The 18,530-nt window shown below is 42.5% G+C and overlaps 1 protein-coding gene across 1 annotated transcript in view; it reads right to left on the bottom strand.

Annotated features, from left to right (window-relative positions):
* Positions 1–18,319, bottom strand: part of LOC126336789 (dehydrogenase/reductase SDR family member 11-like) — a 45,982-nt gene extending 27,663 nt beyond the window's left edge. Inside the window, exon 1 of the mRNA XM_050000810.1 lies at positions 18,078–18,319. Within this exon, the coding sequence (XP_049856767.1) occupies positions 18,078–18,215 (138 nt within the window). The 5' untranslated portion in view covers positions 18,216–18,319. The remainder of the gene's footprint in view (positions 1–18,077) is intronic.
* Between the last annotated feature and the right edge of the window lie 211 nt (positions 18,320–18,530).

Raw genomic sequence — 18,530 nt, 5'->3', positions numbered from 1 at the left:
AGGGGTCCTGCTACGAAAAGAAATGGCACCTCAGACCGGTGACCGAGGATCATTTCGAAGCTGGACTCGTACTGAAGACAATTCTACTCCCATCAATGACATTCCAGCCCGAAGATGTGTCTGGAGACTACCCGGAGAATGGTGGGATACCAACCTGACCGTCGCGCCATACGGCCCGACAACCGCCAGTTATGGCCTGCGGCGGCATTTCTTTTCTTAGTTGTCATCCGGAGCACCCTTACAGCACGGCGGTACGTTGACGATATTCTGTTCCCCGTTTTGTTGCCCTTAATGCCACGCCATCCTGGGCTCGCATTTCAGCAAGATAGTGCCGGCCTGCACTTAATGAGAGTTTCTACTGCTCGTCTACGTGCTTGCCAAACTCTGTCTTGGCCAGCGAGGTCGCCAGCTCTCTCCACAACTGAGAACGTTTAGAGCATTGTGGGCAGGGCCTCCCAACCAACTCGGGGATTTTGACCATCAAACGCGTCAATTGGGCAGAATTTGGCACGATACCCCTCAACAGGACACGCAACAACTAAATCAATTGCATAATGGCCAGAGGTGAACCAACGCGTTATTGAATTGTTCAATTTGTGAAGCTTTTCCTTTTGAGTAAATCACCATTTTTTTCTGAAATTGTAATCATTTGTTTGTCTGCATAGAGAGTATTTTCACGTCGTAACCAGAATCAAATCCAAAACCGAAAGCAGGGTCATCAATGAAAACACTACTAGGAAAACGAAGTTATGGTTTACATAGCGTATGTTTTGCCAGCGGATTTGACTGGTCTTTTCAGACACTGCCTTACCTCTAGTCAGTTGCAGTGGGAATATGAGTTTTATGAGCAGGTTGATGGTGTGACCATGGGTAACTCATTAAGTCCTACGATTGCTAATTTTTACATGGAAAAATTCAAACAATTAGCTCTGGAAGAAGCTAGTAAGAAACCATGTCGATGCTATCGATACGTGGATGATACTTTTTTTTTTTTTTTTGCTCACGTGGCAAGAAAGTTTTAGAGGAATTCTTCTGTTATTGAAATAGTATAAAGCAAAAAATCCAGTTTACCATGGAAATGGAAAAAGACAATGCAATATCCTTCTTGGATGTCTTCGTCATGAGACAGGCTGATGGTAGCCTGAAACATAAAGTCTTTCGGAAGGTTACACATACCGACAGATGCTTGCATAAGGATTCCAATCATCATACACAGGAGAAAAGAGGTGTAACTAAAAGTCTAGTGGACAGAGCTAAAAGGATTTGTGCGCCGGAACACCTGGATGCCGAGTTAAAACATCTAAAGCAGACTTTTGAGAAGAATGAGTACTCAAGTAAGGAAATAAATATAGAGTTTTGCGACCGAATAACAGGAGGCCTAAGGGCAACGATAGGACACAGCGATGGAAGAACACGGTTTCTCTACCCTTCATCAAAAAAGTAACGGATCAAATCGGCAAGATTCTAAGGAAACATGACGTTCGACCGATTTTCAGACCAACTAAGAAAATAGGCCAAGCACTTCGTTCCTTTAAGGATAAACGTCCCACTCTGTCTGCAAGTGGTGTACACAAGATTCCATGTGCGTGTGGCAAGGTCTACATTGAAACTACAAAGAGAAGTGTGAACACACGGTTGAAGGAACATAAAAGTTTTTGCCTATTGGGGAAAGCAGACAAGTCAGCCGTGGCGGAACATGCTCTTCAGCCGGGTGATCACGTAGTGAAATTTTCGGAAACTGAAGTTTTATGTGCTATGACGAACTATTATCCACGCTTGTATAGAGAAACCATCAAAATATATAAACATGGGGATAATTTTAACAGAAAAGAAGAAGCCATGAAACTCAGTGATATATGGACTATGGCGCTACAGAATCGATGAGAAGTTTTTATCTTTGACGTACTACAATTGATAGTTAAAAATTTTTATCTTTGACAAGGTTTATCTCTGCTATCACGTGAAATCCAGACCACGCCCACTTTCCACAGCATTTAGACCGCTCTTCGACGTCCGACTCATCCGTCGGCAAGACTCAACACAACCAGGAGCACTTCCGAAGATGTCCAACGTAGCCTTGAACGAAACGCAATACCACTTGGCCTTGGATTCACCACATAAACTTTTTAAAAGACTTTTTTTTTTAATCCATGAGCTACCCGCAGTTCCTTGCTAGCGGAAACAAAACCATTGACCAAAATGAAATATCTCAAGAATTTTCATCTTTCAGTTTGTCTGTGTCACAAGATGAAGAAGATCATTCTGAGAGGTCGTCATTAGCTCTACGCAATGCACCCTTGCCACTACCAAACACAGCATCATTAAGAGAAAAGAAGAAAACAAATAGGAAAACTACTGAACAATTTTTACAGTTAAGGAGAACAACAACAGAGACATCGCCCATGATGACGACACACATTACTTCCTGAGGGTTCTCAGGAATGCATTAAACTCCCTTGCTCTTCAGGCAAATATTAAAATTCAATAGCTTGTGTATAATGAATTGGATACGGCGAGCTCAGTATGAGTGTCTCCTTCAAAACAACGATTGTGCAGTAATTCCTCTTACCTTATCATTATAAACAATACTGCTGAGAAAGCAGATTCTGTTTCGAAATTTGTTACCTGGTGTTCTTCAGTAGATAACGAAACATATTATTCATTCTGTAATACGAATAAAAGCATTCTGCCGAGTTTTTTAGTTGTTCATGGAACGATAAGAACTCTAGGAGAATTCTTTTCGTTTCAGTGGATACTATTGGGATGGATCTCTAATAACCTATTTTCTCTGCGTTTCAAAATTCGACAAGTAATTACACTGCCAAAATAATACCAATAAAGCAGTGAAGTCATTGTTCTGTAAGGTAGCTCTGACTGACTGGTGGTAAACAGCTTTTGGCAGCAACTGTGTTATCTCAGGCTTGTATTTTAGTTGTTTTTCAACTCCAACTCGAAAGCAATTAAGCAGGACGTCACAAACTTTTATTATAGTCCAACGACAGCGATGTATCATCTTAAATTAATTTATTTACAGACTTTTCACCACTTCCGGTTTCAAATAAAAAAACATACATTCCACTTAACAGTAGAAAATGGAGAGGAAAATTGCTTGCCTTTTATTATGTAAAATGTGAGCTACTGTCAGACCATAGCAGATGATTGTGTAGTTTAAACAGTCGTCGCCAAGTGAATAATTCGTGTATATGTGGAGTTTTCTCTAAATCGATGGTTAAAACATACGAAATTCCAACAGTAGGCCAGCAATGATCGCTAGCAATTCGTTTTTCTTTCCTGTAATGTTTGACGTTAATCTCAAGCCATGCGGACTCCAGTCGGCTCATGAGCGCGGCCTTGACATCATTAAATAACTCGCATTTATTACTAACTGATGGCGTCTATCAGTATCACTACCATTTAAAGGTCTTTTATACTTTTAACTACATTTCGCTTGCAGTAATGTATTATCTGAAACGGGAAGCTACAGACCATCAAACTTTTTCAGTACAAGAGTCGTAAGTCAAGTGCACATGCTAATCAATTACAGTCACTCCGCGATGACACTTCGGACATATTTTATGAAACAGCAAATATATGCTTCTACAGTTGATAACAGAAGGAAAGTGTGCGAGTAAAAATAGAAAAAGTCGAAGAAGGATACCTTGAATAGGAAACATAAAGCAATGGATGGGATTACCATGCGCAAAGATACTTGTGTACTACGGTTCACAGAGTAAAGACGCATCGTGCGGACGCCAACATCCATTAATTCACTACTGGCCATTAAAATTGCTACACCAAGAAGAAATGCAGATGATGAACAGGTATTCATTGGACAAATATATTATACTAGAACTCACATGTGATTACATTTTCACACAATTTGGATGCATAGATCCTGAAAAACCAGTACCCAGAACAACCACCTCTGGCCTTAATAACAGCCTTCATACGCCTGGGCATTGAGTCAAACAGAGCTCGGATTACGTGTACACGTACAGCTGCCCATTCACCTTCAACACAATGCCACAGTTCATCAAGAGTAGTGACTGGCGTATTGTGACGAGCCAGTTGCTCGGCCACCATTGACCAGACGTTTTCAATTGATGAGAGATCTGGAGAATGTGCTGGCCAGGGCAGCAGTCGAACATTTTCTGTATCCAGAAAGGCCCGTACAGGACCTACAGCATGCGGTCGTGCATTATCCTGCTGAAATGTAGGGTTTCGCAGGAATCGAATGAAGGGTAGAGCCACGGGTCGTAACACATCTGGAACGTTACGCCCACTGTTCAAAGTGCCGTCAATACGACCAAGAGGTGACCGAGACGTGCAACCTATGGCACCCCATACCATCACGCCGGGTGATATGCCAGTACGGCGATGACGAATACACGCTTCCAATGTGTGTTTCCGCGATGTCGCCGAACACGGATGCGACCATCATGATGCTGTAAACAGAACCTCGATTCATCCGAAAAAATGACGATTTGCCATTCGTGCACCCAGGTTCGTCGTTGAGTACACCATCGCAGGCGCTCCTGTCTGTGATGCAGCGTCAAGAATAACCGCAGCCATGGTCTCCCAGCTGATAGTCCATGCTGCTGCAAACGTCGTCGAACTGTTAGTGCAGATGGTTGTTGTCTTGCAAACGTCCCCATCTGTTGTGTCAGGGATCGAGACGTGGCTGCACGATCCGTTACAGCCATGCGGATAAGATGCCTGTCATCTCGACTGCTAGTCACACGACCGGCCGGTGTAGCCGTGCGGTTCTAGGCGCTTCAGTCTGGAACCGCGTGACCGCTACGGTCGCAGGTTCGAATCCTGCCTCGGGCATGGATGTGTGTGATGTCCTTAGGTTAGTTAGGTTTTAAGTACTTCTAAGTTCTAGGGGACTGATGATCACAGATGTTAAGTCCCATAGTGCTCAGAGCCATTTGAACCAAGCCATTTTGCTAGTCATACGAGGCCGTTGGGTTCCAGCACGGCGTTCCGTATGACCTTCCTGAACCCACCGATTCCATATTCTGCTAACAGTCATTGGATCTCGACCAATGCGAGCAGCAATGTCGCGATACGATAAACCGCAATCGCGATAGATTACAATCCGACCTTTATCAAAGTCTGAAACGTGATGGTACGCATTTCTCCTTCTTACACGAGGCATCACAACAACGTTTCACCAGGCAACGCCGGTCAACTGCTGTTTGTGTATGAGAAATCGGTAGGAAACTGTCCTCATGTCAGGACGTTGTAGGTGTCGCCACCGGCGCCAACCTTGTGTGAATGCTCTGAAAAGCTAATCATTAGCATATCACAGTATCTTCCTGTCGGTTAAATTTCGCGTCTGTAGCAAGTCATCTTCGTGGTGTAGCAATTTTGAATGCCAGTAGTATAGTTAGAAGAAGTGGACAAAAATCATGTTTTTTAATTGCTTAATTTCTTCAAAATCGACCTAGAAACGTTACAAAACTAAAAGATCACGCGAAATGAAAAGTACGCGTTTTCTTACTTCTCAAGGAACGTAAAGCCTCTAAGAAAAAATAAGTTCCTAAAACGATTCGGCGTAGTGTTATATACCTGCAAGTGTTTTTACAGCGAGGAAGTCAGAGAAGAAAATGTTGCCCCTTTCCCAGCTCTCAGAGTGAACGCCCTGGTCGGCGGCGTCTTTGTGCCGACTGGTCGCTGGCAACTCCAGTGCATCCCATACTGGCTCGGCCCGGTGCGCAGTGCGGCTGCACCCTTAAAAAGGGTTCAAATGGCTCTGAGCACTACGGGACTCAACTGCTGTGGTCATCAGTCCCCTAGAACTTAGAACTACTTAAACCTAACTAACCTAAGAACATCACACACAGCCATGCCCGAGGCAGGATTCGAATCTGCGACCGTAGCAGCAGCGTGGCTCCGGACTGGAGCGCCTAGAACCGCACGATCACCACGGCCGTCGCTGCACCCTTTCTGTGGCTGTAGTGAAGGCAGAATTTCGGATTTGGTCGCAGATCTACAGCTTTGTGAGCATAATATCAAATGCCGCATGTTGCATCCCTTGCCTCTGGTCGACTGAACCTTCTAAATGGCAAATCTCTGATCATTGCTACCAGATTATCGTAACGTTTAACATCATCCACTCCTGGATTAACGACTCTAAATTTTTCCATGCACTGCGCTCGTGGTCTGCACACATTAATGCTGCCTCTGTTTTTTAGGGTTTCGCACCTGAATCGGTAAAAAACGGAACGCAGGATCACTTTGTTGTCCGTCTGTCTGTCTCTCCGTTTTTCTCTGGAACGGGCAAACGTATCAAGCTGAAACTGATGTTACATACTGAGGCATGTGGCTATTTGGCTATGTAAAACATTAAAACTTCTAAGTCCATATAATCGAAAGATACGGCCATTTATGTCACTCGTGTTAATACTCGCAAACTCAAATATCAAAAGCTATAAGGTACTTCCCCTTGGCTTGGTATCATGAAATACGGAAAGAAGCAAGGTTTCACAATAAAATCAAAGGGGGGAAAAATGAAAATCGTCAGTCTGTAACTATACCACACGAAAAAATATTTCTTTTGTCAATTGTTATCCGATGACAAATTTGAAAGTAAAGCAGTCAGTAGTGTTGTATGCAGACCGATTGTGTCCCAATGGTCTGAGAAAGTTTATTTCACACTCAACTTGAAACGCCATACCTATGTGCAGTAATCGCTCCTGGACATCTGATGGTGGATGAATTCCGATTCGCGTCATATGAGTAATAAAGTCATTCCTTTCTTGCCTGATGTTTCACTTTTACCATTGCGACCCAGCCAGTCTGAATGGAGAATTACCGATTGTCATAATAATGGTCACCTGCCTCCTTTCAAGACTTTAGATCAAATTTATATTATTGAAATTAAAACATTCCTGAAAACCTTGGAATACCTCAGACCGATATCTTGTCAGTATCAATGTCGAGAACAGGCAAAAATGGTCGCGATTCTCCACTCCCGGAATGCATGAACTGTCTATATAATGGTGCGTAATGATCTTTGTACCGATTACTAATAGCAACTGACCAGTTTTCTTCTAATAATTGTGTATCTTCTACTTTGTTGCCTTTTCGTTTTTTATGCCTTGTAATCCAGAAAGCAACTTCCTTGGTCCATTTTTCACCCATTCGCCTAACTAGTGCCCCACCCAATCGCGTGTCATTTTCATTACGGTCAGAACTACATGTACCGCACCAACCTGTTTCTCATCCTTGTTTTATTCTCTCTCTCTCTCTCTCTCTCTCTCTCTCTCTCTCTCTCTTTTTCTTTCTCTTTTGCTCTTAGTAAACCGCAACGCTTCTCCCGCTACTCTGAACAACTCACAATTACACATACAGAGCGAAGACTGCGCCGCACCAGTGCTACAGATTTTGCATCCTTTCATTCGCATATTGAAGAAAAAATGGCATTCCCTAATAACTTTTATCTTAGAGAGGAATTCTATCTTCTGCAAGATACATTTGCAGTTTTGCTTTGATTCAGATATGCTTCAGCACTTTTGTACTACCGTTCAGTGGGTTTATTTATTTTCTGTCTAAATAATTGTTGTTAACTTCTAAAAGAAACTTTTGGTTCAAAATACTAATATTTGTAAAATGAATGATTATTGTCAAATATTTTCATTAGTTTGAATACTGAGACATCTATCGCTGAGTTGAAGTTGTTCGTTTTCGATAAGTCTAAAAGTTCTACTTTCATAGTAAAGCCGCGTGGGGTGGCCGTGCGGTTAGAGGCGCCATGTCACGGACTGCGCGGCCCCTCCCGCCGGAGGTTTCAGTCCTCCCTCGAGCATTCGTGTGCGTGTTGTTTTAAGGATAAGTTAGCTTAAGTAGTGTGTAAGTCTAGGAACCGATGACCTAAGCAGTTTGGTCCCTTAGGAATTCACATACAGTTGAACATTCATAGTAAATTTGGGAATAAGGTGGATAAATTCGTACACATTTGTTTACATACCTCACATGAGGCTTCTGGTTGTTAATTTGGTAGCTTTAGATCTACTACGCAACCTACAGCTTGTCACCTGTAAACAGCGGTACTCTTTTATTTTTATCCTTATTATTATGCATTTCCGACTGATAATTGCTATACAGGGTGGTCCATTGATCGTGACCGGGCCAATATCTCACGAAATAACGGTCAACCGAAAAACTAAAAAGAACCAAACTTGTCTAGCTTGAAGGGGGAAACCAGATGGAGCTATGGTTGGCCCGCTAGATGCCGCTCCCATAGGTCAAACGGATAACAACTGTTTTTTTTTTAATAGGAACCCCCATTTTTAGTACATATTCGTGTAGTACATAAAGAAGCATGAATGTTTTAGTTAGGCCACTTTTTTTCGCTTTGTGATAGATGGCGCTGTAATAGTCTCAAACATATGGCTCACAATTTTAGACGAACAGTTGGGAACAGGTAGGTTTCTTAAACTAAAATACAGAACGTAGGTACGTTTGAAAATTTTATTTAGGTTGTTCCAATGTGATACATGTACCTTTGTGAACTTATCATTTCTGAGAACGCATGCTGTTACAGCGTGATTACCTGTAAATACCACAATAATGTAATAAATGCTCAAAATGAGATCCGTCAACCTCAATGCATTTGGCAATACGTGTAACGACATTCCTCTCAACAGCGAGTAGTTCGCCTTCCGTAATGTTCGCACATGCGTCAACAATGCGCTGACGCATGTTGTCTGGCGTTGTCGGTGGATCACGATGGCAAATATCCTTCAGCTTTCCCCACAGAAAGAAATCCTGGGACGTCAGATCCGGTGAAAGTGCGGGCCATGGTATGGTGCTTCGACGACCAATCCACCTGTCGTGAAATATGCTATTCAATATCGCTTCAACCGCACGCGAGCTATGTGCCGGACATCTATCACGTTGGAAGTACATCGCCATTCTCCCATGCAGTGAAACATCTAGTAGTAACATCGGTAGAACATTACGTAGGAAATCAGCATAAATTGCACCATTTAGATTGCCATCCAAAATGGTGACGAATTATCCTTCCTCCCATAATGCCGCACTATACATTAACCCGCCAAGGTCGCTGAAGTTCCACTTGTCGCAGCCATAGTGGATTTTCCTTTGCCCAGTAGTGCATATTATGCCGGTTTACGTTACCGCTGTTGGTGAATGACGCTTCGTCGCTAAATGTGGCTGAACCCTTCCCGTTTCCTTAAATAACGCAACTATCCAGCGAACAGTCCGCACATTTAGGATGATGTCGTCCAGGATACCGAGCAGTATACATAGCACACGCCCGTTGGGGTTTTTGATCACAATAGCCATATATCAACATGATATCGACCTTTTCCGCAAATTGGTAAACGGTCCATTTTAACACGGGTAATGTATCACGAAGCAAATACCGTCCGCACTGGAGGACTGTTATGTGATACCACGTACTTATACGTTTGTGACTATTGCAGCGCCATCTATCACAAAGCGAAAAAAGTGGTCCAACCAAAACATTTATATTTCTTTAAGTACTACACGAATTTGTAATAAAAAATGGGAGTTCCTATTTTTTTAAAAAACGCAGCTGATATCCGTTTGACCAATGGCAGCGCCATCTAGCGGGCCAACCATAGCGCCATCTGGTTTCCCCCTTCAAGCTAGACGAGTTTCATTCTTTGTAGTTTTTTCGTTTGGTGCTTACTTCGTGGGATATTTGGCCCGGTCACTATCAATGGATATCGGCTTATTGCCTTGTTACTTAAGAGTTTTTGATGTTTTAGTGTTTTTCCTTTGTTTGTGTCGACGTAACATGCTTATTTCTTTCGCTATGATCGTTACACATGCACTTTCTAATATTTATTCTCCACGCATAGAGTTTCCGCCGTCATTACTTGTTATTATGACCGTTTGGTGTTCTGTCGCCTCGTGGCATGTTCGTTTGGGATCTGGCACGCGGATTTGAAGTGTTGTTGACGTATGTAGTGTTTAGATACTGTATATGTGTGTGTGTGTGTGTGTGTGTGTGTGTGTGTGTGTGTGTTTGTGTGTCCACGACAGAGAGAGAGGAGCGAGGGAGTTAGGGATAGGCAGGCAGCGTGAATGGTGTGGGGTATGGGTTGAGGGTAATTTGAGTTTAGAGGGTGATAACATGCACTTATTGGATGGGGGTTGTTTATAAAGTTCTTTTATTGTGGCAAAGACGGTTTTTTGTTGTACAGTGATGGTTACGCTTAGTACTTTTCTTCACTGGACTATTGATTTTTGAATGTGATAATTTTGTTTTATTGTTAATTTTTGGTATAGGCTAATACCAGTTTTAGGATTTTTAAATCAGTCTCCATGTTTCTTGCGTCGTGAATCTGTACTATTAGCTGATTTGCAAATATTACGTGTGAACTAGTATTTTTCATTGTTATGAGGTGTTCTGTATACGTGATTCTAAAATTCCTGCATGTTTGACCCACATATACAGATTGACAGCAGTTGCATGTTAGTTGGTATATACCAGACTGGCTGTATTTTTCAGTGTTGGTGGTATTACTTCCAAATCTGTTCCTTTTCTCCAGAGGCTAAAATACAACAATTTTGCAGAAAGAAATAAACAAGCAAGTTTACTGAAGGCACCACAAAAAGTGCTGAAACATGTATGGGTGAAAACAAAACTGTATCTTGCATAAGGCTGAATTCCTCTACAATTTCCCTGGCATCTGCGAAAGAAAGCAGAACTGCAACATTCACAAGATAATCACTGTCTCCTCTTATTTTCGTGATTCCTTCGTGACACATACGAAAGTGACCTTATAATGCTCGAACTGTATTCTTCAAATACAGTTCCTCTAAATTTACCCAACAGAATTTCGCGAGAACTAGTCGTATTTCTTCAAAGGATTACCCATTAAGTAGCAACGGATTTTCTGCTAGACTTCTGCGTCGGGCGGATCAACCTGTTACGATTCTGGCAGCGCGTCTCCGACCTCGTCCGATGTTCGTTGTTGTGTTTTCTTAATGGGGTCTGCTGACACTGTAACAATGCTTTGCAGTCCACTGACGGAAAAAACCGCAACTCTAAAAAACAATTAATGTAGCGTAATGAACTTTCGTGGATACATTTGTCGAGGTAACATAATTGACTAACATTGCAAGATAACAGATTAATGTAAGAGCGAGATACGGCATTGCAAATACGAAATGCTGGTACATTAATAATCTGTCTAACCGCCAGAACGTTGAATGCAAGCATACAAATGTGAATACATTGCGTCGTACAGGTGCCGGATGCCACTTTGTGGGATCGAGTTCCATGCCTGTTGCACTATGTCAGTTAATACAGGGACGGTTAGTGCCGGTTGTTGATGACACTGGAGTTGTCGTCTGATGGTGTCCCATATGGGCTCGATTGGAGACAGATCTGGCGATCGAGCAGGCCAAAGCAACAAGTCGACACTCTTAGAGCATGTACGGTTACAACAGTTAAATGTGGGCGAGCGTTATCATGTTGGAAAACACTTCTTGCAATGCTGCTCATAAATAGTAGGACAACAGGTCGATTCATCAGATTGACGCACATATATGAAGTCAGGGTGCGTGGGATAATCGTCAGGGTGCGTGGGATAATCGTCAAAGTGTTCCTGCTGTCATACGAAGTCGCATCTCAGACAATAACTCCAGGTGTAGGTCCAGTGTGTCTAGGACGCACACAGGTTGGTTGCAGGGTCTCAACTGGGCTTCTTCTAAGCAACACACGACCATCACTGGCATCGAGGCAGAACCAGCTTTCATCAGAAAGCTCAACAGACCTCAAACCCTGGCCTATAATGAGCTCTCGCTTGACACCACTGATGTCGCAAGCGGCGGTGGTTTGGGGTCAATCCAGTGCACGCTACAGCGAGTCTGGCTCTGAGCTGTCCATGGAGTTACTGTTTTGTAACGGTTCATTGCCACTGTGGTGCTAACTACTGCTCAAATTACTGCTGGAGGTGCAGCACGATGCTCCACAGCCATACGCCGAACACTATGGTATTCCCTCTCGGTAAATCCACGTGTCCGTCCGGAATCCTGCATCTTGCGACCCTACATTCTACATCTACATCTACATCTACGTGATTATCATCCTATTCACACTAAAGTGCCTGGCAGAGGGTTCAATGAACCACCTTCATGCTGTCTCTCTACCGTTCCACTCTCGAACGGCACGCGGGAAAAACGAACACTTAATTTTTTCTGTGCGAGCCCTGATTTCTCTTATTTTATCGTGATGATCATTTCTCCCTATGTAGGTGGGTGCCAACAGGATGTTTTCGCAATCGGAGAAGAAAACTGGTGATTGAAATTTCAAGAGAAGATCCCGTCGCAACGAAAAACTGCTTTGTTTTAATGATTGCCACTCCAATTCAAGTATCATGTCTGTGACACTACCTCTTCTATTTCGCGATAATACAAAAGGAACTGCCCTTCTTTGTAGTTTTTCGATGTCATCCGTCAGTTCCACCTGATGCGGATCCCACACTGCACAGCAGTACTCCAGAATAGGGCGGACAAGCTTAGTGTAAGCAGTCTCTTTGGTAGACCTGTTGCACCTTCTAAGTGTTCTGTCAATGAATCGCAGTCTTTGATTTGCACTACCCACAATATTATCTATGTGATCGTTCCAACTTAGGTTATTTGTAATTGTAATCCGTAAGTATTTAGTTGAATTTACAGCCCTCAGATTGATTTGACTTATCGGGTAGTCGAAATTTAGGTGAATAATTTCGCACTTTTTCTTTATTCAGGGTCAATTGCCACTTTTCGCACCATACAGATATCTTATCTAAATCATTTAGCAAGTCGTTTTGATCATCTGATGACTTTACAAGACAGTAAATGACAGCATCATCTGCAAAGAATCTAAGATGTCTACTCAGACTGTCTCCTATGTCGTTAATATAGATCAGGAACAATAGAGGGCCTATAACGCTTCCTTGGGGAACGCCGGATATTACTTCTGTTTTACTCGATGACTTTCCGTCTGTTACTACGAACTGTGACCTTTCTGGCAGGAAATCACGAATCCAGTCGCACAACTGAGGCGATACTCCGTAGGCACGCAGTTTGGTTAGAAGACGCTTGTGAGGAACGGTGTCGAAAGCCTTCTGTAAATCTAAAAATATGGAATCATTTAGACATCCCTGTCCATAGCACTTATTACTTCATGAGTATAATGAGATAGTTGTGTTTCACAAGAACGATATTTTCTGAATCTGTACTGACTATATGTCAATAAATCGTTTTCTTCGATGTACTTCATAATGTTCGAATACAGTATATGTTCTAAAACCCTACTGCAAATCGACGTTAGTGATATAGGCCTGTAATTCAGCGGATTACTCCTACTTCCCCTTTTGGGTATTGGTGTCCCTTGAGCAATTTTCCAGTCTTTAGGTACGTATCTTTCTGTGAGCGAGTGATTGTATGTAATTGCTAAATATAGAGCTATTTTATAAGCATACTCTGAGAGGAACCTGACTGGTATACAACTGGACCGGAGGCCTTGCCTTTATTAAGTGATTTAAGCTGCTTTGTTACACCGAGGATATCTGCTTCTATGTTTCTCATCTTGGCAGTTGTACTTGATTTGAATGCAGGAATATTTACTTCGTCTTCTTTGGTGAAGGAGTTTCGGAAAACCGTGTTTAATAACTCTGCTTTAGAGGCACTGTCATCAGTGACTTTACCGTTGTTAGAGCGCAGTGAAGATATTGACTGTGTCTTGCCACTGGTGTGCTTCATGTGTGATCAAAATCTCTTTGGGTTTTCTGTCAGATTTCGAGACAGAATTTCGTTGTGGAAATTATTAAAAGCCTCTCGCGCCATATTTCGAACTTCTGTAAAACTTTGCCAATCTTGGGGATTTTGCGTTCTTTTAAATTTGGCATGCTTTATTTCGTTGCGCCTCTGTGCCTGCCAGCAACCATGTGCAGTGGCTACTTCCCTTCCAAGCTTTCTATAGTATCGTAGAAGGAACATGGAGCTTCTCGTAGCCCTACTACACTACCTCGTTCAAACTCGGTGAGGTGTTGAGAATGGCGTCTTCGTCGCCTTAAAGGCATTCTCGACTAACATCAACTCACCATGTCCAGTCTTAAACATAACTAACGCTCACGACCGTTACAGCGTATATTTGAAGTAAACCTGATATGTATCCTCATAGTGGCGCCTTCTTATGCGACTGGTTTGAAATTTGAATAGACATAATCTTTCAGATGTAGGACCACGCCTACCAATTTTAGTTCACGTCGTACAACTCCTTTTTGACGTTGCGATTTTTTTCCGTAAGTGTATTGCGAGAACGCAGTTTGAACGAACCTCATTCGTAAACGTATTGATTTTTAAGTGACCTCTATTACACGTGCTGACTGGCTGTATGAAAGGGGAATTCTTGTTTATGATGTGGATGGCTGACGCAATGTACTCAACAGTCTTCTTCGTTTCTCTTGTTTTGTTTAAAGCAAAGCGTTTATACAGTACGCAAGTATGGCATTTTAAAGTAAAGTTACTGACGGTATAATGTGTAAAGTAAAGTCAAATGTTCGCTCTCCTTTGCAACTATATGTTGCTGAATCTTTACAGGCAGTGGGAGAATTCTATTCTGTCATAAATGTGGGAACTCAGTAAGCGCAGACCAGCGATAACAAGTACTACAGTATTTAGCAGGTATTAAACAAAGAACAATCCTTTCACGTACAACTTCTAGCCAAGCTTTTTTTAGGTGAAGCAGCTACCTATTCACACACTCTAGTTTCAAAAAGTTCCAAATATTGCGCAGATATATGCACCACTTTTCTTTCGTGTGGTATTTCTTTGTGTAAATTGAGAAGTCCAGCGCTCAGAAATTTTCTTACGAAATACACAAATTTTGAAACACCAGAAGAATCAACATTAATAAAATTGTATGTGCCTGCCTGTCACGAATAAATGCTAAGAAAGATCAGAACAGAAGGCGAAATTTTTTAAAAAAAGTGGATAAGCGTTCACGAATCATCTGACTGTAGAGGTAGCAAAGTGGGAAATGTTGTGCGAGGTGTGTAGAAAATGATGAAATAGTTCAAGCTTTGTTTTCTATTAATACATAAAGAAATATCAGCATCGAATCATTTAACAATGGCTCGCTTATTCAACGAATCTCTGCAGTAGTTGTGGCCGAATGGAGTTAAATTTAATTGGGTTCTACTCTTACTTACGGATGCTGCTCCGTATATGGAGAAGGCAGCCGAAAGCCTCTCTGTAAGCTTCCCACATATGATACACGTAACTTCACATGATATACATAACTTGTATAGTACTTGTTTTACACACAGCATGTGAGCAGATATGTACATTGTAACCTAAAGTGGACAAATTGGTCTCAAATGGCAAAAAGGTGCCTGTGAAAGCGCTAACAAGAACTGATTTGTTCAGAGCCAAAAATCCACATCTTGCACTTCCACCCAGACCCATAGTTACTGGTTGGGGGACTTAGTTGTAAGCAGCAGTGTATTATGCAAACAATTATGAAAAGTTTAAATCGGTGATTCATGAATTAAATAAGGATGACTCTTCTTCAACCAAAATTCCTCAGAACTTGCTCAACGACAGTGCACCAAAAGATGAATTGTCTTACATATCTGAAAATTTCTGTTTTTTGCTTCAGGCTACCTAAAAATTTGAGACATTGACCATCCTGTTAATTGGTACAGTTAATGAAGTGCATGGCAATGGAAAAAAATTAATGCACTCAAAGCTGCTAAAGTGGAAGCTACTAAACAGAAATTTAAAAGGGCGTTCGAAAAAAAATAGTGGATTTCACACGAATAATGGGCCGAATTTGTAACAGACGAAAGTAATTTTTCAATGTTTACAGCCGCCGACTACTTTTTGTAATGAAGCTATGTATTTTTTCCGTGGCTTTGAAATGAGCCTCGGAAGAGTACTTAGACATAACATTTACGGAACTTAATGAAGCAGTTGCAATTTAATACCGCCTTGGATACGGAAACCAGTAAATAAATGATACCACGAAGAAATTTCCAAAAAATGTTTCCGCAGTCCAGGAACGAATTACATTCTGCGATCTGTGAACAGCACGTTGAAAATATCCTGGAAGCAAGTCCAGCAGTCCTGATCATGGAACGTGAGAAGAGATTCAATCTCCAAAATGTGATACAGAGAAAAGAAGGGTAATATCTCTATAGTATGTGTGTGTGTGTGTGTGTGTGTGTGTGTGTGTGTGTGTGTGTGTGTGTGTGTCTCTGTGTGTGTGTGTTCCACCATGACTACGGCACGTCACATATGACTTCCTATTTGAAAAGATGACTGTGATTCTGGTAATGCGTTTAGTATGGGTTTGTGAAGGAATGTGGTGACCCATAAAAAGAATCTAAATTGATTACAAGAATCGAATACCTGCTTCTTAAGGTCGGTAGCCTGATGTTTTAGAATTGGTGAACATTTTGGAGACTCAAGAAGAGTGGATTAGAAGCCGCCTTGCCACTCCCTCAGGTAATTTTAAGTTGCTTGCTAAAGGGTGGGTGTATTCAAGCAGTTTCTGTTATCTCGCCGGCCCCTGCGGCCGAGCGGTTCTAGGCGTTTCAGTCCGGAACCGCTCTGCTGCTACGGTCACAGGTTCGAATCCTGCCTCGGGCATGGATGTGTGTGTTGTCCTTAGGTTAGTTATGTTTAAGTACTTCTAAGTCTAGGGGACTGATGTCCTCAGATGTCCCATAATCCCATAGTGCTTAGAGCCATTTGAACCATCTGCAATCTTGCTTCTAGATGGAAACTAAAAACATTATTTACAAGGAATTTAATTTAATATTATAGTGACTTCATAAACTCTTTGGTTTATTTTCTTTGACTACACAGCATAGGAAATTTTAGTTCCGTTTTATTTCAGGTAATGTTAATACAAACATTTAGGTAAATGGGCATCTCTCGAGGAACTAGAACAATAGATATATGCAACATAACAACGCAGGCGAGATTTGGTGCTCATTCTCTGCCGAGGACAGTGTGTTCGTATTTGCCATACATGTCTCAGGATTGATGAATTGTCGAGTCTCTTGCCGAATAGCTAAAGGAATAAATACGGATGTATCGTGATAAAGTGTGTGAACATGACTGGGTTATCAGTAATACAATTGTGAAAGAGTGCATTCTGAAATTCATTAGTGGGACCTTCCTCATACTAACTTACGGTAGTGATCATATAAACATTAATTGTGCCTCTCTGGGAGAATTAGAAAACTGTCACATGCAGCATGTCAACACATTTTATAAAACACTAGGATCACACAACATAAGCGGCATTGCAGGATGGGGTAGGTGGAGAAATCAGCCGTGGCAGAGCACGCGCTGTGTGAGGCCGAGCACATAGTACTTGTAAAATTCGCCGACACGGAAGCTCTGGCTGTAGAGAAAAGCTATCAAATCCACTTGTTCAGAGAAGCTATAGAAATGAAAAAAACATGAGAATAACTTCAACAAGAAAGAGGAAAGCCTCAGATTGAACGGATCCTGGACTCCCGTACTGCATCAAACGACCGTTGCAGGTAGCAAGAGGAGAAACGCACTGGAAATGACCACGAAGAAACCCTTGGACGTCGGCGCGCCAGGTACATATAATCTGAAGCGGCGAGCTCGGACTCGGTCCACCACCAGCAATGGAGGGTAAAGCTTTGACAATGCCAGCCATGCGTGCTGGCGAAACGTCAGAAAAATCATCAAATAAACGTCGGCTGACGAACCCAAGATAGAAGCCAACAGGAAGTTTGTTAACAAGTGGCCACGAAAACCTTAACAATTTTGTAAATATTATAAATCTTGCGGTGGGTGATCGTCCATTACTGTCGACACTGTGCTATACATTTCTCGAGAGTGATGAACTATGGCATCACTTGCTGAAAAGCTAATGAATTAGCTATGAATTTATCGTGGCAATATACGGAAATTGTTTATACAGTGAATAGCCCCACCTACGTAAAGATATGTGGGAGTGCCTTCCGGAAGAAATTGTTGCAAAGTGTCTCGTATTCCTCAAGAAGGACCTAAATGTAGTTTGGAGTGTTCCACAGACTGACCTTGATCAGTTCCACCCTCCTGGCGAGACCGACGACGTGGATGCCGTGCTTCAGCAGCTCCTGAGCGATAGCGGCGCCCATGCCGGAACTGGCGCCAGTAACCAGGGCCACGCGGCCAGCGTACTCCTCGATGCCCATGTTTGATGCTGCTGCTGCTGCTGCTGTCTACCGCTGACCGTCTGCCCTAGCATCGACGGATGGCATTTATAGTGCTGAAGGCGGAGCGCGGACGTAACACAGTCACGCCCTCCTCCCACCCCACCCTATAGCAGACTACGTCACGTGACCGCGCAGCGCCGCTCGCCAGGCGCGAAGGCCATTCGTACCGCTGCCTGACAGAACGGTTGAACATCCCGAATTCTGCTACGCATGGTTATGTCGCTTTCCTTTATCGACAAAGTAGCTGATCTCGATAACTAAGAAACCCGAAAACCCAAATAAGAATGTCATGAT

This window comes from Schistocerca gregaria, chromosome 2 (assembly GCF_023897955.1).
Source record: "Schistocerca gregaria isolate iqSchGreg1 chromosome 2, iqSchGreg1.2, whole genome shotgun sequence".
Lineage (NCBI taxonomy): Eukaryota > Metazoa > Arthropoda > Insecta > Orthoptera > Acrididae > Schistocerca > Schistocerca gregaria.
Note: the sequence above shows the minus strand (reverse complement) of the source record. Positions and strands in the feature narration are given on the sequence as shown.